The sequence below is a fragment of the Lonchura striata genome, chromosome 3, assembly GCF_050655825.1.
Source record: "Lonchura striata isolate lonStrDom1 chromosome 3, ASM5065582v1, whole genome shotgun sequence".
NCBI lineage: Eukaryota > Metazoa > Chordata > Aves > Passeriformes > Estrildidae > Lonchura > Lonchura striata.
This window is the reverse complement of record NC_140705.1, coordinates 65,332,305-65,356,141: the sequence shown is the minus strand read 5'-3', so window position 1 is coordinate 65,356,141 and position 23,837 is coordinate 65,332,305. Positions and strand designations below refer to the sequence as shown.

Genomic DNA, 23,837 nt, shown 5'->3' with positions numbered 1-23,837 from the left:
TCACACAAAAATAAATTCTAATTTATAGAAACTGTCAAAAGTTACCACAGATCAGGCCAAAACCCAAACATTTGAGTATTTATATTCCTAAAGTAAATATTCCTAAGGAGGTTTTTCTTGATCTAAATTTTTTAAACAATGTTATAAGAACAAAAATATTTTCTTTGCAACATTTAAGACAAAATGAGGTCTTAATTAAATTTTCTGATCTTTCAAAGCTTTTTCTACTTAACATTTCTTAATATTTTTTCTTATAAGCAGAGAAATGTATACTGTGAAGTGCTTTGAATCAATCTTGAAATAGTGAATGCTGTAAGTCCATCACTATTGAACTAATGGATGCTTCAAATTTGACATTATAATTGCAAACAGATTTGTCAAAAATCTCTGACATACCTTAGCTGTTAATCAGAAGACACTGTGCTAGTAATAAAACTAAAGCTTTCAAAGCAGCCTAGCTAGACACTGTTCACCATAAAATCACTGCAGTTCCTGAAGGCAATGCAGGAATATTTTTTTTTTAAAAAGGAGTATTTTCCATGTACTCAAGAGGCATTTTACATATTCAACCAAATAATGTCAAACCCTTCCTCCCCACTTACTGGAAGTCAAGTTCAAATCTAAAGTGCAAGAAAAAACAAATGTTCAGAATTCTCTTTTCAGTCACACAATGCAACACAACACAACTGTATAATCAATCATCTTAATCTATGTTTCTGGAGGAGAGAGAAGCTTGTTCGGAAAAAAAACTGAGCAGGACTTTCCAAATACAGTTTCACAGTCAAGATAAACTTATCAAGAACAGCTTGAATTCTAGATAGAATTTCAGACCAGAAGATTTTAAGAGAACTGTACACAAAAAGGCACTCCACTTCCAACTTCAAAGTTGGAATTTATCCATGAGAAAATAATTTAGCCCCTGAAATGTGTCTAAATAACTGTTAAGTCATTGAGACTCTTGAAAATCAGGACCACAGACCTCCACTGGCTCACTATTGGGCCCAATGAAACTAGGACAAGGTAAACAAAGAACATGTGCAACAGAGGGCAGGCCAGCATCCTGATATGCTTCCTTTCCCAGGAAACATCACATACCTCTGTAAATTCAGTACCTCATGATTGCCCAAAGTTCTGCAGGGCAGAACTTTATTCACTCTCCTCCCAGAATGCAAAGAAGAGCCATGCTATGGGAAAGCACTCAGCTCCAGATACTTCCATGTTTGTTTTCATATGTTCACATGGCACAGTCTTCCACTTGTTTCTTGTAGCTCTTCTACTAATTGCTCCTTGGGGATGGATGATACGTGGCAGTCAAATAAATATGACTAGATCATTTTCAAGATGACTTCTCAGAAACCTTTGTAGGCATGATGACTAACTGCAGTAAATCATAATATCCTTGCCCATGCTAAATCTTGAGATTAATTCAGCAAACAGTGGAAAATTAATATGCCAATATAAAATGGAGGTGCTGTTTCCAAATAAAAAAGCTCATATTTGACCTGATATACTTGCAGACCCAGATGACAAAAATATTTCATTCATCAGTTATGGTAGTTTACATTGATGTCTGTTAGGTTCCAAAGGATTATAACCTCAGGTCCTGAGCAACTACCCTAGCAATGCAGCAGTGCTAATGTGGGGGCAGGGCATTCAGCTGATGCCAATCCTTCGAGGCCTTTCTAGAATGCAGTTTTCAACTGGTATTTCCTGTTACCTACCTCTTTTTCCCTGACAATTCACTTGGTTTTATTCTTTATTTCTTTAGGTTTCTGGATGGAACCTGAACAAAAGCATTCATTTACTCCAAAGAAACCTTTATTAAGCAGGGCAAAATGTCCAATAAAGGTCAAAAAATGTCCAATATCAATAAAACAAAAGGGAAACATTTACCTTTCCAGTGCAATAGGAAGCTCTTGTAATTTAATTTTAGAAAAGCAAATAATTTAAAAGGATATATTGGACACTGGAAGAAACAAAACTGAAACAGAACTTTCTTTTTACATATATTTATTCCACTTTTTTGATTCACTGCCCAACTCCTAAAAACTATTCTGTCACAGTGGATCTTATACTTTAGTAATTATATGAGATTTTTGCTACAACCTGTCAACTGTGCTAATTATTCAAATCTATTTAAAAAATGTCTTCTAATGCTGACAAGTGTTTAAGGGGCTTTTTTTGGAAAGCAGAAATCAGGAGCACAGTCATATTTTAAAAATGTGACAGGTGTTGTTTACTTTAAGTGGTTTGATAAATGTCAATATGCTGACCCTTGCAACATACTCTTGTCATGGGATGCAATTCTCTGAAAAGTACCTGACGTCTCACAGGAAGAATAACCTTCAGATTCAGAGGAAAGTTCCTAGTAAAGAGAGACGAGTATACATGCTTATAAGTGTTTTCTTAAAAGGACAAAAGTATTACAACATTCTGTCAATAAAGATATTTGTTTACATTTGAATTCAGTTTTTTATACTAATTTTCCAGAATAAACTGACTAATCAAAAGAAAGTTAGTTTCATTTTGTTTGATCAAGTAAAAACACTTTATTCTATAAGTTCACAATAGACAAAGAAAAAGCTAAGTCCCCATAAAAAGCCTTAAAATGGTGATCATGTCTCATCCCACCAATCAAATAAATTATTTTTCTGTTGTGATATGAAACCATATACATAAGGCTTTTATTGGTAAATTAAATGCCAACATTAATAGGTTAAAATGTTACAGAGACTGAAAGGTAAGTCCTAAAATGGAAAAGAGCCATATATTTGATTGCTAGGCAAACTTAATTCTAACTGTAAAACTCCAGCCTGCATAAAAAAATGAAGCAAAGAAACAGTGGGAAGAGAATTATCTCTGCTTGTAATAAATATGTTGGCCTTCCAATGGTTCCTCCCAGAGTATACTCAGGCACACAGCACATCCTGACCACAGGCAGGAGAAGAAGTAGTCGGCACTACATGGGTATGACTTGCCAGCCAATTAGCTAGGCAACACAACAACTACCCAAATAACAAACTCAAAAAACAAGCAAGACAACAAAAATTTAAATACCCCTCCCCCAAAAAACAAACAAAAAGCTCTCAACCCAACACTAAGAAAAAGCTGAACTTTCAATGAAGCTACTAACTTGAGTCTCCATTCACTCTCATTTTCTTAACAATATAGGCATTTACTGTCTTTTCAGCTGAAAATTTGAATGAAAGTGATGAGATGCAGTACAACAGGTAAAAAAATGCAGATGTGTGTTAATGTCTTGCAATACTGACTTTTTGTAACAAACAAAAGGGTCATTTCTATTCTGAGATAAGCCTTAGAGGTCCTGCCAACAGTAAAACTCTAAGGCTTAAAAATTAACTGTGCCTACTTAAACAAGAAGAAACAAAAACAGAGAAGAGTTGGCGATTACCAACATCAATACATTACCTGAAAACACAGTGTCATCCCCAGAAATATCAGTGTCTTTAAAATCCAAAGTAAAGGACCTGAAGGCAAATTTATATCTGTAAAGATCCTTCTTGTCTAATACATACTTGATCAAACACCAAAATGCATTATTGAAAGCCTAAAATCAGAAAGAAGAAAAGCATTCAAAGAATGATTTATATTGCTTCTCATTATTATTGCAAAAACTGCTTCCCCTCTTCTCTTACCATGTATAAATGAAGTCTTTAACTTCCTCTAACAAATACTGTATCTGAAAATTAATCCCAATTGCAGAACTATAATGCTTCAAGACAACAACAGAAAGAACACCTGTTTCATGCCTGGCTTATAAAAATAATAAAATAGGATTCATTTTACAGTGTGTTCATCACCCAGAAACATCCTAGTTTATGTGTAGGGGGTTGATGGGCTCATACCAGAGGACAGAACATATTATAATTGCTATAATGACAATGGGAGTTCTAAACTCAAGGTTTCAGAGTAGAGACAGGAAAGGACTGGGAATCCTTTTGAGATTAGGAAGTGCCACAGCATGGGAAGATTTGGCTTTGTTTTTATGCTTTGACAAATTGTTTTTCTTCAAAGGGCAGAAATCCAGTCTTTTCCTCCCCCGTTCCTAGTAGATGGGAATTTTAGAGCGTGCTTTACAGAGCTTGCTTCTTAATCTGAGTTAAAGAACATACTAACAACTTACTGGAAAAGACAAGATTTTTCTATTTCCTTGCCCTTGGTTTCAGATTTTTCTGCTTTCCAGAAACATATTTTATGTATTTTAATACTAATAAACATGTCCTTTATTTTTAAAATTGTAAAACTAGGGAAGACAGAATATAGTAGATCCTTTCTGGTATTCAGAACAATTTTTCACAGTTTGTATTAAAGACAGGTAATTTCCATATTTTCATCCCTGAATCACTGGCACTCAGTGCCTCTCATTTATCTAATTTCTGTCTTTTTATTCTTTTTCAGCTATACGTTGGTCTTCTTAGATGGGGAGAAATTAAGGAATATGTGTGTTTATGACTACAGAATTTTTCTTAAGGTCTCAAAGTTTTGCACATATTTCACATGAGCATATACATTTAAAATTTGTTTATGCCATTCCTGAGTTCAAAAAATTTTTTCTTCCTGGTGGACTTAGTATGTAAATTATCTCCTTCATGAGTCATACACCTGTAATAATTGTTCATTAATTCTGTTATTTTGGTGAATTTGAGCTGGTGTCCAGCCCATGTATAAAAGTGCTAGTGTTGTAATTTTTAATTTCAGTGATTATAAAAATATTAAACACTTTTTTCTTTCCAGTATTCTAAACTACACACAAAAAGTCTAAACTGCATGAGCTTTCTAGTACTTTGATAAAAATAATCTGGAATATATAGAATACTGACTAGAAAAATCAAATTATAGCAATATGATCAAAATTTGCATACACATAAAAAATCGTGTATCTTCTACAAAAATGGTTTGTTGCTATCTTTTTACAGTACTGGAAAGCTATAGCATAGATATCTATCAGAAAAGTGTAATGTTTTCATCATGTATCTTTAATTTATTGCTCGCAGAGAGCAAAAAAGTTGAATAAGAATGCTGTAGTTTCAAGAAACAGAGAAATCCAACTTGGAATACTGTGAACAAAAGAACTCATTACTGCCTTCAGAAAGACAAGCTGTAATAATGTTTTCCTGTTTCATCAACATTAGGCATAGAAAGCAACCATTAGACTTTTCTGCATTTCAGGAAGTATCTTTCAAATTCAAAATGAAATTGTAATATAAACACAGCTCATGCTTTCTGCCCCAAAGTATGCTAAACTAGATTGACAAAAATAGACTCAATTTAGAATCTGCTACTCTGTGCGCACTGAAATTTTTCTTCTTAAAAGAATATAATTATTATACAGTCGCAAGTTATGTCATTTGGGGTTACACTTTACAATGAATGCCATATTCACAGCATGCAGGTGGTCCTTGTTAAGTGCACAGGCATTGTTTTGAAGAGGATAATGACAGTGTTAAGCAGTTATCCAGCTTCTGTAGCTTTTAGATACATGTTCGTTCAAACTATTTGCTCACCTTTCTGTTTTCTTCAGCTGTTTTACTATCATGGAGCCCAGGAGGACAATAAGCTACTTCCAATTCCTTCAAGGCTTTAGGAAGCTCATCCTTACTGCTGTAATTATTTATCACATTTCCAACAGCTCTCAGGATAGTTGTAGCCTGTTCTATAAATCGAGAGCTCTCCTGAGGAAAGAGAAAAAAGCAACCATTGTGAGAAAGATCGCTTTAAGACTTTCTTTGGTTTTCTTTCTAGGCCATGACAGAATACAAGCTTTTGTTCTGTGATTAAGTATAAAACTTTTGGAATTCATTCAGTTGTTCTTAATATTACAAACTGTAAAATCTATTATGTCTCTGATATTCAAAAGCATATCAACTTCACACTGATTTTAGCCAGTGAAATAAATAATAGGCACCATAAGATATATCTAGTCATTGTTTTATTTTTCCTATACCATTAGTCCTAAGAAATTTAATCAAAAATAAGATCCATATAGAGATTTTCTACTGCAGTGATAATAGTGACAGCTGAAGTCCTCAGCATCTTCTGTTATGTAAGGCCAAATTAGTATTAGTAGTCTGCTGAAAGCAATGGTGAAATATATACTGCCTAAAGCATCATTCTTCATCAGGATTTCTATGCAAGAATGTGGATGCTTTCCTGTAAATGACAGCCTGCAGAGAAGTTGTTTCAAAAAGAAGTATATGGAAAACCCAAGGAAAAAATTCTGATTTCCTTTATGAGAAATAGCTTTTCATCCAAAAATTGACAGTAAGGGGACAGTACAGCCACAAGATATAAGAAGTTGCATCATTCAAAATATTTCAACTTCTTTACCACAATAAATGTGATAAATTTGCACAAGCTGTTTTAGTGTTCTATTCTCAGAACATAGAATCTACACTACTATATACATTTATTGTTACACTCATCTTTTAAAACGTTTTTGCATTAATGTTCTCTAGAAAATATATTCCCTCCCCTCAGGGACTTCAACAACTATTTGGGCCTACTGCTTGCTAGAGTAACTTGGAAAATATGGATGACAGCGGTGTCTGTCTGGACTACAGACAAGGAACAAAAAAAGCTGTAGTAAATTCTCCCCTGGGCTTCTTATCTCAGCTATGAGAAGTTTGATTAAATTGCTCATTTTATAAATAAAAGCTGCTCTCGGACCTGGTGAGTAATATGCGATCTCATGGGATCAAACATACTTCACTGATGTGAGGTTTTATTCAAACAGGCAGGTATTTTTTAATATTAGTTAATATTTATACATGTATTTTATGACCTGCCTCAAAGACTGAGTTATACCCTACCCTGACATATATTTCAACAAGAGCATTTTCCACATTTTATGCTGTACTTCTATGTAAATCACAATACTACCCAATTTTAACTTACATATTTATGTAAGAATTTTTGCAATATGCATCCAGTACCTATTGTGCTGTAAAACAATATCTTTTATGCCCTTACCAGTTTAATATTAAAAATTAATACTATACCATTGAATAGAATACCTCTAAATGGAAATCCAATACTAGTTTACTTTAATTAGTAGTCAGAAAAACTACTACCATGTTTGATTAGGCATTATGCATACCTTCTGAAGAGCTGGTATCACAGCATCCTCTTCTCCAAAGACACATGGCACCATGGTACACAGCTGAATGTGGTGCCCTATGGGACAAATTACTGTGAAGAGCAGGATGTGTCGCCTAAAATCAAGAAAAAACCCAAAGAACTTTTCTTTTTTTTTTTTTTTTTTTTTTAAATTGCAACAGTTCTTAAGCTTTTCCTTTCACACATTGGTAGTATCATTGTCAGAATTGTATTTAGGTGAAGCCACTTATCCAGGCCACAGCTTCAATGCGTTAACTAGAGATCTAGCAGCAAGAGTAAGAAAGAAGAGTTCATGCCCCCCAGACATACTGGTAGTTTTTAATTACATCTTCTTTCAACTGAAATTTAAATGCTCCTTAGCCACTGACAGTGGGAAGAGAATGCCTTCCATTCTTCCCAAGTGACTTCTTTTTGAATGAAGTGGGGAAGTGGTCAATAAGCCCATTTGTTTCCCACACCTTGTATAAATTAAATCTGACTGAAAGCCTCTTGTCTCTGACTGGAGTAAAGAGAATCAAAGGTGGGAAGTTTATAAATTTGAGCTGATCTCAAATTATCTCTGTATCTCTGTTAGCTTTGAAATTTACTGATGCAAAAAGATATATATTTTTGGCCCCCTTACAGTACAGAGAGATACAGATTTTAGAAACTACACTGAGGAAATATGTGGGAATCCAGAACTAGATGTGAATGTCTATAAACATAATAATAACTACTCCAGTTTTATTCTGAATCTAAACAAATAAAGAGCAATATTAAAGATCTTTGATTTAATTTCAGGATGCTAGAGCTGGGGTATTTTCTTTCTATGTCTATTTATTTATCATCTTACTCAATTTTGTAAAAGTACATTTTGCTTCACCTCTTTGAATTTTAACTGATGATTTTCTCTTTCTGAGAAAGTAGAAGGCCTCAGTTAATAAGACAGGAATATTATGCTTATGACGTGACATGAAGATACTGTTTTCCTGGTTTCCCTAGAAAGCTTTTCAGAAAATAACATATCAAGGCCTCTTTTTATCTATTTCTGTTTTTAAATAATCGGCCAATGCCTCACACTAAATATTTAGAGTTACATACAAAGAGAAAAAAAATCATATTAATACATGAATGGGAAGATATGCAAGACTTAATGGATAATGTTAGAATTTCTCCTGTCATATTTCTTAAATCCTTTTTCAAGAAGCATTGAAACCACCTATGGTATGATCATGCTTTTACAGTTCCAGTAAAAATGCTATTTTTCTTGCTATTCCAGGGAACATTTCAAATCATTCTAGTTAGAAACACTTTTAAGTAGGAATTTGTAGGAATTTATATCTATTTTTTAGCAAGTCAGTGTGATTTTTCTTGTTAAAAGCCCCTAAGTAAGGGTAAAGAACTCAGAATTTTTATAGAAGTGTTGGTAAATTCACAGTAATTTGGCAGTCTTACCAAATCCTAGCTATCCAGCAGTCTGATATTCCCAAAACTTATGTTTTAGGAAATAAAATCTTACTGGGTTACTGTGTAAACAATCATTTCAAGCCTTAACTAAAGAGTCAGGACAGAAATGAAGCCTCACACATACCCAACAGGAAGATTTACCACAGTAGCTTTGGTTGCAGATGTACGCATCTTTAACACAAGTTCTCCAGGAGTCACAGATTTCCAAGAGAAATATTCAACCCTCAGCACACCTGTTGGACATTCTTCTTTAGCACCTAGGTTAAGAAAACAAAACAAAGCACAGCCCACATAATATGGGGAGGGTGAATAACATTCAGACACATCTATGCAGAATCTGTAGCTACTTCACAGTCATTAAAATATTCATTTAGGTTTTCCTAACACAGAAAAAATCAGATCAGTCACTTAAAATGCATTGCTGATACAAAGCATGACTCATTTGTACTATTTGCTAGAAAATAATGGTTATAAAATATGTTACCGAGATGTATACATCTGCTGCCTTGAGAGGCTACCTAGAACAGAGGCTAGACAGTATTAAAGAAATAAAGTAGGTATTTATTAAAACTTAAGGTATCACATCAGACATCTTCAAAGTCACTTAAGGCTGTTGTAAAACTCCAAACCAATCCTTTCTGACCACATGCAAATTAAGTAAATAGCCATTAAAATTATATTTATTTACATTTATAGCTTACAGTTTAATTATTTTAACAGAATGTTCAGTTTGTTTTTTTAAAGCATTCTTTTGGTTCTCTCTATTCTACTCCAGATGCATTAAATCACATCCATGTCAAGTGTTTAAATATCTGATTAACCTAAGCCAACTACCATAAAATGCCATAACTCTCCTGAATACCATTCTATGTTTTTAATGACATAGAAAGGATTAATATTTAAATCATTGAAGTTGTTAGGTCTTGAAAAGACAACTTAAAGGTGGTTGAGAGCTTGTTGTGTACCAGTTTAAAAATAATTTCAGAAATTTACTTTTGTTATATTGCTGGTTTTGCTGCATGATGATCAGCTAAGGCATAAAGTAGCTTGCAAGACTGGAATTTGTAGAAAAGAAACATAAGAAACACAAGGAAATCCATTCCAGAAATATACAGATTAAAAACTTCCAGCAAATCACAATAAACAGAAAAGGGAAGGATTCTTTCATGAAAATGTTCATCATCAATATGAAATAATGGTGAAGTATTGCTTGAATATCAGCATATTTCTTAAGACCAATTTGACTATTTCCAACTATTGCTAAACTCTCAAACTGTGCCCAAGTACACAACAGATAAACACAACAACACAAACATATTCAAGAATGGGAAAATACAACACTGACATGTACTTTTGTGTGTTGGCCTTACCTTCAGTAACATTCCAGCGTACTAACGCAGAAAAGCTAACCAGGATTTCAATGGGCATCAGACTGTCCACAAGTAAATAATAGAAGACTTCCTCATCAGAAGACTGTATAGAAAAATGGTCGTTTGTTCATTCATTTGCATTAAATGCTGTCCCAACTGGCTTCATACAAAGTAGAACTAAGATTTTGGATATGGTGACCTGAGCTATGGTATGGGAAGTAAGCAATTAATTGTCGCTACTTCTTCCAAATTTCAAACATGTCATTCAAACCCAAAGCTTCATGCTGCAGGTATAATAGTGTTCAGTTATGAGATAAAAGGAAACAGAACTTTTTTTGCATTAGAATATATCTACTTTTATACTGATCATATGTACCTAAATGCAGTACTTTTACTTGTCAAATAACAATTAACAGAATACCAATAATTTTGGGTTTTGCTGCAACTTTCTGATTCTAATTAATTACAGAAAGCTTGAATGACGTAAATACTCTGAATTTGTAGATATGAGTGATCCTCCCTTATAAAGGCGTTTTTCTCCTACAAATCTCTATGAGGACAAGATCTTTCTCTCTTAATACATTATTCCTATGCTAATATTAGAAGCTGTAAAATGATTGTATTTTTCCTAGTAATTCTTCAAAATCTAAGGGTGAATGAGCTTTCTTCAGAACTATTAAAGGTCTTCCTGGATATTCCAGAGTTACATAAATCCTTTTTTTTTTTTTTTTTTGTATATTTATCTTCCTATCATAATATGAAAAAATGTTATTTTATATGCATGATACAGAATTTACCTAATACTGTAAGCATATCATCTCTTTCAATGTTAGAAATTAAAACAGTTTTACAGCAAAGGGTTAGGGTTTTTTTTGGCACAAGAGCACACAGGCTTACACAATCTTAATGCTGATTATGGCTTACAAAAGTATATCTTGCAGTCATTAGGAACACTTCTTGTGATGTGATTACTGAGAGGTGGGAAATTGCAGGTGTACTGCAATTATGGAGCATTAATCCATGTAGTTAACCTTCTCAGTACAGGATTTTACATGAACTTCATGCCTGGAATTTACACTTTGGTACCCTACAATTACCCTTCAGATACACTATAAAGTAAGAGCTGGGACAGGATATTCAAGCATGTTGAATAACCTCTGATAATGTGAACTAATGGCAGGTTTAGAGAAATTCCATTATTCAAATGTAACTAAAGAGTATTTCTAAATCCCCACACCAGGATGCTGTAAATAGCAAAAGGACTTGGCATCTACAGAGAAAATGGAGTGTTATGCTAAACAGACTCACAATTTGGGTTTTAGGTAACAGGGGAAGATGAAGGAGAACTGAACAGCAGATTCTGTAGCTGAATCATCATTAAATTCAATTTAGACACCAAGTTGTTAAAAGGTTATTCTAAATCAAAATAAAGAGTGGTTGGAGATCCAATTCTCTATCATTTTTCTTTACATAAGCCATTTTTTTGTTATCGTGCATTAGCATTCCACAGAATTTTTCCTTTTCTTAAACACACATATATAATGCTGAATATTTGCTTGCAAACATACATTTGTATTGACTACAGAAATCTTTCTGCATTATTATTTTTCAGTAATAGCAGTTCTATATGCTCTATCAATATCCTTTAGGATATATGTATTATCTAATTATGTAACAGTTTGAGGAAAAAAAGCACAATACAATCATTTACCGTAAAACTTGTCTTCTGATAATTATAGGCATATGTATGTGGCTTGTGGAAAACATACAGGTTCCTAAGAAGGATAAAGAATTGAAATATAAGATATATATGACTGTAAGAAAACTATCAGTAGAAATTACATAGTTTAGATAAATGCCTATTTCATAGCAGAAGTCATTAATTTTACTTTCACAAGTCAATCACATCTACTTCTCAAAAAACGGTTCAACACTTAGTCATAAAACAGGTGAATAAAATTAATCTCCAGAGAAAGCAGCTGAAATTAATTCATGTATTTACTGCATTTCTACACTCTTCCATTGGAGGTCAGGCCACTAATTTGTTTATTTTCAATCTGTAAAGGGTAAAATGCTAATACTACTCTAAAACATCCATGCCCACATAAAAATCACTGCGATTAAGTTTCATACAAAGTATAACTGAAAGATGGACTGTTTTATATATGTTATGATTTTTTTTAAGTTCTCTGCTGTTTGTAGACCTTCAGAAAGCTATATAGTTTCTGACAAAAAAATTTTCCAATTTTGATTTCACCAAGAGAGACATAAATGGCTTCAGCTTTAACTGAGGGTGGAATCAGATCTGAACCAATGTTGTGATTACTCAGAAACTCCACTGGGATCCCGATCTGCTGCTGACATAGCAATTCCTACAATGACTAAAATACTACTCCTCAAAGTTGATATGAACTATGAACATGCTTTATATGTTCAATGTATCTGAGAGGCAGGCATGACAGAGAAGGAAAAGCTTTCAGCCGAACAGACAGATAAAATGAAAATTATAGGTGCCTAATTTCTTCTGAGGGATAAATTCTTCAATGGTCAATGAAGATGCTCTGTTAACAGCTACCTTACCAGTTGACTGTGAAAACAAACTCTCACTCATTTAGAGATAAGTAACTGACAAATGCTTTTTGCCTTAATTAATATTAATACTGGTCTACAAAAGGTCAACAATACTTTAACATTTGGCTAATAAGATGGAAAGTTCATATTTCACATTCTCTGTATGTGCACAAGACTTTTAAAGAAAACTAAATGGCTTGTGATTCTTTTTGTTTCTGAATGTTCTATCTTCCTGAACCTAGGACTACCTAAAATCTTAACAAGGCCTCAAGTGATCTATGACTTTTTATTCCTAAAGTTCCTGTACTGCTGGCTGGTGTGAAAGTTATACATGCTCCTTTAGGGAGTGAGTAGAGTCTAAACACTTCTTTATGAAAATAGAAGCTTTGCAATGAAATCTCAGTTACAAATTCGAACAAGAAAAGAGCTGAGTGAATTTTCCCTGCTAAAATTACTTCCCTCAGCAATCTTAGATTCTCTAAAGGATATGTATTGTACCAGGCTCCTTAAATCTGAAAGACAGAAGCTGAAGATATGATGCTACAAGTACACTAGATTTTTTTATGTTTTCAGAGACATAAATGCCTTGGAATTATATTGAAAAGGGAGTGAGACAAAACATCTAGTTGATCAAGCAAAGCTATGCTGATAGCAACAGATTTCAACAATTTTCTTTTTTGTTTTGTTTAGAAATGTGTTGTCTTGATGCAGACTGTGCCTGCAGTGCCTCGTGGGTTAATGCTCACAACACTCCATGACCTACAATCTTCCACCCCAGCGACAGTCTGACAGTTGCTTTATGGAGCTGGTGGTTGTGTTCTCCACTGTATTCTGGAGGACACACCCAAGGCACAGAGCAGGGCTGCTGCCACAGACTCACTGTCAACAGGGACAGTATATCTGATCTGAAGAGTAGCCTTGAAGCCACCCTGAAAGGCAGGATAGACAAAGCAGATCTGTTAAGAAGATACAATTTTTATAAAGCAGTGTTTTGAATTTTACCATTGTTATACAGTATATTGTATGGAATAAAACCCAAACACTCTATTCCTTACTGGAAACAAATGCAGAAGTCTTCAAAGGTAATCCAGGTTTCCCTGGAAACTGAAATATTCTCTGATGCTGTTTCATCCTTTGATTTAGTCCCTGTCTTGCTCTTCTTACCCGTATCAGCTCTTTTTGATATTTGTTTTGTATCTATACTGATATTGTCAGGTTTTTCTGCAAAGACAAAAAGACACACAGAGCCAATACAGTGACAATATGCAATTTAAAGTAGTATCATTCTTAAAAATTATCCTAAAATTACTAGAAAATTATCCATACATCAGTTATTGTGCATACAGTTTAAAACTAAAAGCTATCACACTAACCTAAAGAGCTCAAATGGTGACAGAAGCAACTCTATATGGAAATTTAGGGTTTGCATCTGTAGCTGCTCAAGTAGTCTGCCTCAATAAACTGCCACATATTGAACTTGCCCTAGAATCTTCAATATCAGCTTGTTAGGTGTACAAACATATGATTTCTGCAAACCTAAATTCAGCTCTATAAAGAAAAATACATCCCCTTGTCCAAAGCTCTCATTCAGTGAAAGGTGAATAAGGAAGTATCAGAAAAAAATACAGATAAATTGGAGGACACAAAGGCCTAGGGTTGCCTCTGGTACTTAGTACCCCTATGATGCTACTCACACAAGTCAGTCCAACTACTTCTAAACAGAAACAGATTTGAACTAAATTGCATTAATTTTCTTGGAGGAAAATCAGAATTAAAATCAGACTCATATCAAAATATAAACATGGACATATGTAGACAGATTTTGCAATCACTCAATGACTTTGTGTTGTAATATAACTTTTTCTGCATTTATTCTAAGATTCATATAAACAGTTACTAAAAATGTTTGACCTGACCGAAAAAGAAGAAAATAGCTCAACAGAATGCTTGTCGAGGAAAAAAGATGAGGTTATATTCAAACATAAGATATAACAAATGAGAAAGCTATTAGAAACATACATAATTTATATTTAAATGTGCTTTGTAATATTTAATTATCACTAATACAGAACTAATGTGTGGCTCTAAAATAAAATAGTTTGCATCTATTTTTCAAGAACTGAAAGAAATGCAATATAAGGAAAGGTCTCTTTCCTTTCTTTCAACTATAGAAAAACTACCTGAAAGCTAGAAAATCTACACTTTCTCTTCAATTTAAGTTAGCATAGGTATTAGGTTTCCAGTAAAACAACCATAGTGCTCTTATTTTTAAGATCCTCTTTTTTTTCTGACCAAATCCTTCAAACATTCAAAGTAATATAAAAAACAAGGTATTAGTTTCAAAACATTTTTGAATACCTTTCAAATAGTGATGTAAAACACATTTCAAAGGAACATGCATTAAAATGAAAGCTGTTTTTTGGTTATCTTTCTTTTTGTGCCATTTTTCAGGAAAAAAAAAAAAATACTATCATTCACAGTTATTAAAAAAGCGCTCTCTGTACCAAATCCACTGCATTTTCCCTGAGAGTAACTTAAGAGAAGTGTTTGAATTTTTTTGAACACCAAACTGAAGATTTTACTCTCCATAATTATACATGCTATAACAGTTCTTTGAAACATTTTTCTGTAAAACTAACACCCACAAATAAGTAAGACTGCTGATACATGTACATGAGGATTAACATGGACACCATACAACATGGGACTGGCAAAACTCTCACTGTTAACTTTACACACACTTACCTTTACTGGGTACCTCTGCATTTTGTTGCAACAAGGGAATGGTCTCCTACACAGTGAAAAAATAAAACAAGAAAACACAATTATGGTGATTATAATCTTGCATTATTTTGTTAGAGAAAATATATGATTTTGGGGCAGTTCTTCCACAGACAGAGAAACAAGCTGGTAAGTTATCATCAGCTTGGGCTAGGTTTTCAAATGAAAAATAAAAGTAGCAAATTTTATCATAATACATACATATCAGCAACAGGCAGACTGATGTTTCTCTAGAGAAGTATATGTCATCTGCAATGTGAGATAAAAGCTGTTTCATATACCTACCACTTCACTATTAAAACAATTGATATTACTGGTTTTTGACAATAAAGTAAGTTTTATTCTAAGAAGTAATGTTCATATCCTACAATCAATTCCATTTTTTTTGTTTCCATTCTTGAAAAAATTATAGAGGACTCCTTTTCCAACAAGCGTTTCTTGCTGTGCAAGTGACAGTACACAACTGTGATTAGCAACAGCATCCTTTATTATAATCACATCTTTTGTTTTCTATCACTGTATAAATAAAAAGTAACCTCTTTTTTTAATGCTTCTGGCAAACAACTTTATCCTGGTCAACCCCAGTTCCAAGCTAGAATTGCTGAATATTAATGCAATATAGCTGGTGATGCTTGAAGTTCAAATGAAGTTAGCCTGCTTTTCAGAAAGTCCACTCATTAAATTTACAAAGACAGGGTCCTTGTTTTTGAGAGATTAAAATCTTTGATTTAAAAATGTGTGCCTAGTCATCCTTCCTTCTGGACTGCCCTCTTGTCTGCAATATCACGTACACTGAAAGTCACTTCCACCTCTATTTTTTTATATTTTGTGAGGTTGGGCAGGAGAAAGAGATTGCACAGTTTCCAGTTTACTTCCTATTTGAATATGGTACAATTAATGGCTTAGCTGGACTAGCTTTGCCTTTGCAAAGACAAATATTAAAGCCTAAAAAACCTATTACAAACAAATTTGCAAGCTTCCTTTCATCCCAGGTCTCCCTTTACCTAGATTTGTCACCCTTCTCCCCACTCCTCATGCATACCCTTATATATTTTTGTGTTTTAAAGATGCTGATGCTGAAGCTGGTAGCATTGACCTGGCCAGCAGCTGGACACACAGAGTGATTTTCTGTTCTGCATTTCAAAGAGGAGCTATGGGAGCTTGCTGACTTGGAGCTTTTATGCTTTTTCAATACAACCAAGAAATACATTATAAAGGGCAGACTGACATAATTTAGACATAATTTGTGACCTGGATGGCAGGTCACAACAGTACCTAAATCTTGCACAAAGTGATTGTGCTGGAAATCCGGGTCTGCCTCAACCCTCCTATTACAGACTACCCTGCATACATTATGTGAAGGGACCTGTGAATGCTTCCTTAGAGGAAAAACTTATGGCTTCCTATGTAAAAGTCTTCCTGGAGCATTTTACAGAATTTCTATGGGCTCAGGACATGGGAACAGGCTCAGGAATCTCACCTCTGGCAAAATTTTAGGTGTTTGATATTCTCTGAATTAACAAAGGAAAGAGCTGAGGAAACAAAATACAAATTTAAGAGTCTCTATCCCAAAACTAAAAGTGGCAAATAATTTAATACACATAATTTAACTATAATATTGTTTATTATGGAAATTTGAAAGTCGTACTTTTGCACAGCACAAATCTGAAATTCTATTCCAAATCTGTTATGGGCTTTTGGTTTTTTTTTTTTAATGTTCTTGAGTCAAAGCTGGGGATGGATCTAAAATTAAGAACAATTAAGAGAAAAATTAAGACACTGCTGAAATTGTTAACACTTGGATTAAGAATTTAGTAATTGAAATATATTGCATTAGACAGTTATTTATAATCTTAATTTCTTGGTTTTCTATGAGCTGAAAAGGACACCATAGAATCTCGCAAATACCCATGTACTGAAATACATTCTGTTTGCAGAATTCTGTACACACAGAATAAGTCAAGCTGTGATCACTTGTCACATTGAGAGTCATGTCTCAGCATATGAATCTGAAAAATCACATGGACTATCCCTTCCCTTTAAACTGTGACTTTGGAAGTACATGCACAGAGCTGTCATGTTTCTCCATGTGAGCCTACAACTTTCAAGATTCCAATGTTGCCAAATTTCTTGTGGGAGTCACGGGACTTACCAAACAGATGTCAGTTGTACAATTTATTGAGTTTATTCTCAGAAATCCTGGGAATATCCAAAGTATAAAAAGTATGAGATCTACTGTATAAGCCCTGGAGACTACAACACCTGTACAACAAATCTAGCACTTTTTGCCCAATATGCTGCTCATGGACAGTACACATGATCCACACTTCTAGTATGAACATGAGGTAGCTTAATACACAGCTACTTTGTCAGTAGTAACAGTTGGCAGCAGGAAAGCATGGAGAAATACAGAAAATCCTCAAAAACTGCATCAACAGAATTCCCAGTCAAGAAGGAGAATGCGCCCTGGAAAATCTGGATGATTAGTAACTTTATGCAGTCAGAGCTATGAAACCAGTCTAACCACAGCTGTATAGAGAATCCCATAGGCTCATTTACTCAGTTTTTGGAGCACAAACATAACACAGTCAAAAGCTGTCTGCTTTTTGAATGGTACAGGATGTGTTCATCTACCTAATCTTCACTGACTTGGAGACAACTGGAGTGTCAAGTTCTCATTCTATTATACTATTGCCTCATGTACTGCACCTAAGACAATGGCACACAAAGAGAAAATAAACTTATTTTTCCTTCTTAATGAGCACACATTGCCTGAAAAGTCAGCTCTGCTGCCACAGCACCTTGTAAAGAAATAAATTAGACAATACTTAGGTCCAGCTGTGAACATGGAATGATGCACACAGATTCTGGGAGAAATACTTCCTTCAATGAATGGCAAATCCGACTGAAAATTCCATAGGCAAAATGGCAGATCTGCAAGGAAACATCTATCTACTCCAGGATCATCTTTTTCTCAGAAGTGTTTGACAAAATTACTGTTGCAGAAATCTGCAAGACTGTGCAACTTATATGTGATGACAGTTTTGTTTTTTTTTCCTGGACACAATGTACTTTCACATGTATTTCAATATGTCCTACACTTCCTAAATTACTTTCTATTGAACAAGAATTAAAAGAGAACCTCTCAATATAAGAATTTGACCCGATGTTATTGAGTTTTTAAGCAAAAAATTAACAAAATGCATATTCTTAAAAACAGTGGTTCAAGATCAATTTAACTGCCAAAATTATATATTTTAAAATATTTTTCTCTAATGCAAATGCTTCCAGGACCATAAAATCAGCAAATGAGAAAGGAAAAAAAAAAAAAGAAAAAAATTTGAAAAATTCAATAATGAAGCATTGCTACTTTTTAGCATGATACTTTGAAGACATGACAGATACTTTCAGCTTCATATTTTTCAAACAAAGTACATCCAGCTCCTAGAATTTTGTCTTTCATGTATCACTAGTCTCTGTTTCTGTGACAACAGACCTTAGAAACAGCAAATCAGATATTCAGTAACATTACTTCACGCAGTTTACATTGGAGCAAATTAAAATACGCCAGTAAAAACTTCGAGCGTCTGGCACAGCAGTTGACTGAATTTCAGTCAGCTTAAAGCATACAACTGCTGTATCCCAAGGATCTACCAAATCTGTATCAAAGGTTTTAAAACCAATGTCTCCTGACTAGTAATCATACAGTTTAAAATGGAGGAAAAGTTATTCACATTTAGTATATTGCAATACAAAATTCTAAAAATATATAATATAGTGAATTTGGAATATCAAAGTTTCTCTTTCCGTGTTTACTTTTTAATCACTAATTTACTTGTTTTTAAAAAGCATATATTATTATATCAAGTTTTCAAACTACAGAAAGCAAGCTCTTTCTTTATGAGTTTTCCAGAGGTATCCACATAATTTTGTTGATGAAAGATTTAACGTAAAAAAAAGATTTAATGTGGAAAAAAAGATTGTCCTCCAAGTAAAAAGCATTTTCTTTTCCAATCTGTAAAAATGAAGTTCTACTTGCATACTTTAGCTATTAACAGGCACAGCATTTTTCAACTGAGGTTTAAATTAAGGGAAAAAAGTAAAGTACATGTACAAGTCAATTAGCTGTTCATAACTTCTTAAATTTCATGTCTGAATCAGATTGCCCTCTGCCTACATCTCATTCACATCTTCTTCCAACAACTCCTGCTTTATCAGTGTCTCTCTCAAGTATTTTCATACTCACCCTTGTCTCTCCTTGACTGTATGTCCTACTGTGATCTACCTTCTAAAGCACTCTTGGACTAGGGGAGAAAAATCTAAGGGTTGTTTCACACTCCTTTGATGCTTCCAGTACATAAGCTTCTATTAATTTGCAACTAGTCAAATCTGTATTTGTACACCTAGAAGCTGAAGTAATGAAAACAATAATTATTACACACTATAGGATGCTACTTTGAGGGTGGTTTTCTGATGCTTGTTTTTCTAAATGTCCGTTCTGTTTATGTTGGATGTTATGTTTTGCACTTTTAAGATTGGTTCCAGAGTGAAGGTGGGGAGAGAAGAAGCGCATAGTTTGCAGAAATTGCACTTGATGGTTCACATTCTCTCTTTTGGTGCATTCTTTCTTTTGGTTGTTTGCAGCATGGACAGTGAGAGAAAGCTTTCTTTTGCTTTTAGTTAGTTTTTTTTGCTAGCTGAAGCAGAGACTTTTTTGGACTGTAGGTTGTTGGGACTTTTTGGAACTGTTCAAATTTGTTCTGGACTGAAAATTTAGAAAAAATATTGGAAGCTCACACTGTGGCCCACTGGGGCCTGGGACGCAGTATTTTCCAGAGCAGGAGACACTGATAAGAGACTGAGCAAGCTGACCTACAGCCCACAAAAAGGACTTTCTGAATTTGCCATCTCTTCAGAACAGCAAGAGGTTCCATTCTTCAATATTATTTGATTTTTTCATGTTTTTGAATACTTTGCTTGTTAAATAAACAGTTTTTTCCACTTTTCTCCAAGAAAATCCTTCCCAAACTAGGGGGAAGGAGGGGCCACTTCAATTTGCTTTCTAGAGGGACCTAATTTCAGAAGCTTTCTTCCAAATTTGTCCCAAGTCAAGACATACTTACAGCTCCTTTTTACCCTGCTGCTTTTTGTAATGATTTTTGTATTATGCCATTATTAAAAGTATTTTAAAGGTGATGTACTAAATTATTGTTTATAAAATTCACACAATATACTGAAGAGCTAAATATATCACAGAATCACAGGTCATAGATATATTCTATTGTAAAGTATTCTTCACTGCAGAATTGCCTTATTTTAAAATCATTAAATCCACTAAGGATATCCACACATGTACATTATCTAAACACACAGTATTCATTTAGACCTGAAATATAAAAATGGTATGAGTGTACTGTGCAGAGAAAAAGTAGACACTCCAAAAATTACACAGAAAATTATTTCCTATTCATTTAAAAATATAAAGCCAAAAGAGAAATGCTTTCAAATGGTCTTCTGAGTAGTGTTTGCTGCAGTAAGAATGAAATTCAAGAGATGCTGGCACTGCCACATTGAGTTTTTTTGTAGGTGTCGAGCAAATTAAATAACTTGAGGAGAGCTCTGTTTCTTTTTAAGTGAGTATTTATCTCTCTATTTTGCCAATTATTTCCCTATATGAAATATTTTTCATTAAATATATTGTTCAGAAGGTCTTTGAAAGTATCATTTTTTTCTCTATTAAACATGTAAGATTAAATATTAGAAGAGCATTTTTTAAAAAATTATCTAAAAGCAGACTTTGGCATCATATACGCACTCCAATTTAAAAACAGAATCAAGGAAAAAAAAAGTATTACAAAAACCAGTAATTACAACTTCCCAAAGTCATCCTGGTAATGTTTAATTAAACTTAGGTAAAATAAATCTTATCTATCTTGGAAAATTACAGTGGAGACTTCTACCTAATAACTAGCATTGGCTTATACTATTTGAGCCAACTTGTAGTCAGTGCTGTATCTAGTGAACTTGTTTGGAGGAATGTCATTCCCTCAGAGAGTTGCACAGGAAGCCTGAGAGTCTAAATCATAGCTGAAGATTCCTTTAGAATCCAGGGCTTCTGAAATTTAAGAGCAGGCCGACTGAGCAGAGAAGCTCTGCCACTTTTTCCAGATCTAGCCAGAAGTCTTTCTATTCAGTCCTAAATGAGGATGACTTTTTAAGGCATGTGTAAATAAAGTTTACATTTTTCTAGTCACATGACTAGGTACATCTTGCATGACAGTCAAAAAAAACCATTCATAATATAAACAAAGATTTATTTAAAACACTGCAGACTATCTTTTTAAGATACTCTCATCAAAAGGATTTTAAAGAGCAAAACCATGACAGTGTTAGCAACAGAACTTTCATAATGTGAGTGAAAATCATAAAAAATAAAGATAAGGTATTAAGAAAGATTTCCCACCCAATGCACATCAATATAATTATAAAATTGAAAGGGTAGGGAAGTTACTTAAATAGCAAGGGAAAAAGCTTTCTAAAATGCTTTTGAAAACATATTTCAGTCTTAAATAGTTTCTATTTTGTCTTTCAATCTCTGTAATATAAAACTAGGTCAAGTTAAAAAAATAGAAATATTACCTTAGAATAATCTTCTGCATTTGAGTGTCTCCCATTTTGATTCATATCCCCATTACTGCCACTTTCATTTTCATCAGTTTCAGTAACAGTAGTAAGACGGGATATAGGCTTAAATCCTTTTTTGAGGATAGACTGTGGAAAGCAGCTAAATAATAAAAGAGAATGGAAATATTTCAATCCATATATTTTATTTCAAATGACAGTCTTCATAACTATTCTTTACAGAATAGTTAATTTGTGTCTCCTTTATTTTGAAAGATTCCTAGGGAAGCACAGAATCCATATCTTCATATATTTCTTGTCATTACTGGCTTGGCACTACACACACTTTTGATAGAATGACCTCTTAACTAGCCCTCAAAAAAGCAAAACCCAAGCCAGCTGAAAACTAGACAATGTCAGAAGTTAATAAATTACTATGACCCCTAGACAAGAAAAAAATACTACTTAATGGAGGTAAGGCAAAAAATTAAAGTGTTTTGTATCAGAATACTTTTTGTCTTTTCCCTCAAAATGGGTCTCCATAGCTACCTAAAACACAGGATAACCAAGGAAACCTATGCAGGCCTATTCTGGTACTAGCAAAAGAAAGCTTTGTTGCTGACTTCACTAGAGGCAGGAGTAAAAACTGAAGGAAATATAAGTAACTCTTTGCTTGTTAAATGAAGAACAAGACCAAAACAATTTTGCATACATGCTAATTAGACTTAAGTATGTAATTGCGCTATTACAGCAATAAAGAACAAATTAAAATCTAAACATGTGTTATCTAGCCCACTTTCTAAAGGCTGAGATAATGAAAGATCAAGATCTTTTGCAGTAACAGGCAAAATTATCTTGCATTTCAGCATTTCAAAATAATTTATTAGAAGAAAAGGAAGAGATTAAAAACTTTCGGTCCCAACTGTGTATCTAACTCCCTTATCTCATTTACACAGCTATATTATTTGAACAAAATGTTAATACCTGCTATATGTTTTTTGCTACTGCCTAATAATTAAATCACAAAGATTAAAGTAGCTAATTGTCATGGAAACTTAGCATATTGAATAAACTATCCTTCCTCAAACGGGTTGACTATGAAGCAATCTATCAAATATGAAAAAACAATATAAAATCTGTTAAAGTGCAAATACTTCAACATCTTCATTATAAAATCTCTCATTACTTTGATAGCCTGTTAATTGCTTAGAGCATTATAATGTATTTCTACTCCTACTGCTTGAAAACAAGTAGTAATTTAAGTACTTTTAACTAACAAAATGCAGCTGTATCAGCAAAACAATTACACTCCCAGAATATTTTAAGATCATGTCACCCATGGACAAATGCTGCTGTACAAAAAAATTTAAAATATCAAATGGGTTTATTAGCTGTCCATCCAATTATGATGATAAAAATATAGAACCTGCCACATATGTCATTTAGTCAGTTTATTTAGAGATGTACTCAACAAAAAGTGTACACACCCCAAGAAAATACAAAGATCTCCAACAATTCGCAACCTATTTTTGGATTCAAGTCTCAGGAAAATCATTTCCAAAATGACATAAACCTTTTGGTGTACACTGGGTAATAAGATACATTCAATTCTTTGTGACAGAAGCCAAATCAGAATAAAATACAGTACTAATAATTCTAGAACTTGTCTGACTGTTCACATCATAAGCTGAAACAGAAGTGTCCTGTGGAAAAAAAACCACAGCTCTGATACATTTTATGGTAATCTTTTGTTGTCAAGAAGCAAGTATTATGCTGAACATGGAAGATTGACTAGAAGTCATAAATACAACAATTTCTGAAACTTCTAAGACACCCTATATAAAGACTTTGGTTTTCAAGGTCTTATAGGACTTCCGAACAGTCTTTAACACAAGGTGTTTATATAAAGCT

General features: G+C 33.7%; 1 protein-coding gene across 11 annotated transcripts in view; it reads right to left on the bottom strand.

Annotated features, from left to right (window-relative positions):
- The window catches only part of ADGB (androglobin), a 103,454-nt gene that overhangs the window by 33,424 nt on the left and 46,193 nt on the right, over positions 1-23,837 (bottom strand). For all 11 annotated transcript variants that reach the window (XR_014953808.1, XR_014953809.1, XM_085575371.1 and 8 more), the window contains 9 exons: positions 21,945-22,089; positions 15,270-15,315; positions 13,580-13,745; positions 11,665-11,728; positions 9,954-10,056; positions 8,708-8,840; positions 7,118-7,232; positions 5,526-5,693; positions 3,430-3,568 (listed from right to left, as the gene is read on the bottom strand). Coding sequence is in view for 9 of the 11 variants with exons in the window: in XM_085575371.1 (XP_085431497.1) it covers positions 3,430-3,568; positions 5,526-5,693; positions 7,118-7,232; positions 8,708-8,840; positions 9,954-10,056; positions 11,665-11,728; positions 13,580-13,745; positions 15,270-15,315; positions 21,945-22,089 (1,079 nt within the window). In the remaining 2 variants the exon portion in view is untranslated. The remainder of the gene's footprint in view (positions 1-3,429; positions 3,569-5,525; positions 5,694-7,117; positions 7,233-8,707; positions 8,841-9,953; positions 10,057-11,664; positions 11,729-13,579; positions 13,746-15,269; positions 15,316-21,944; positions 22,090-23,837) is intronic.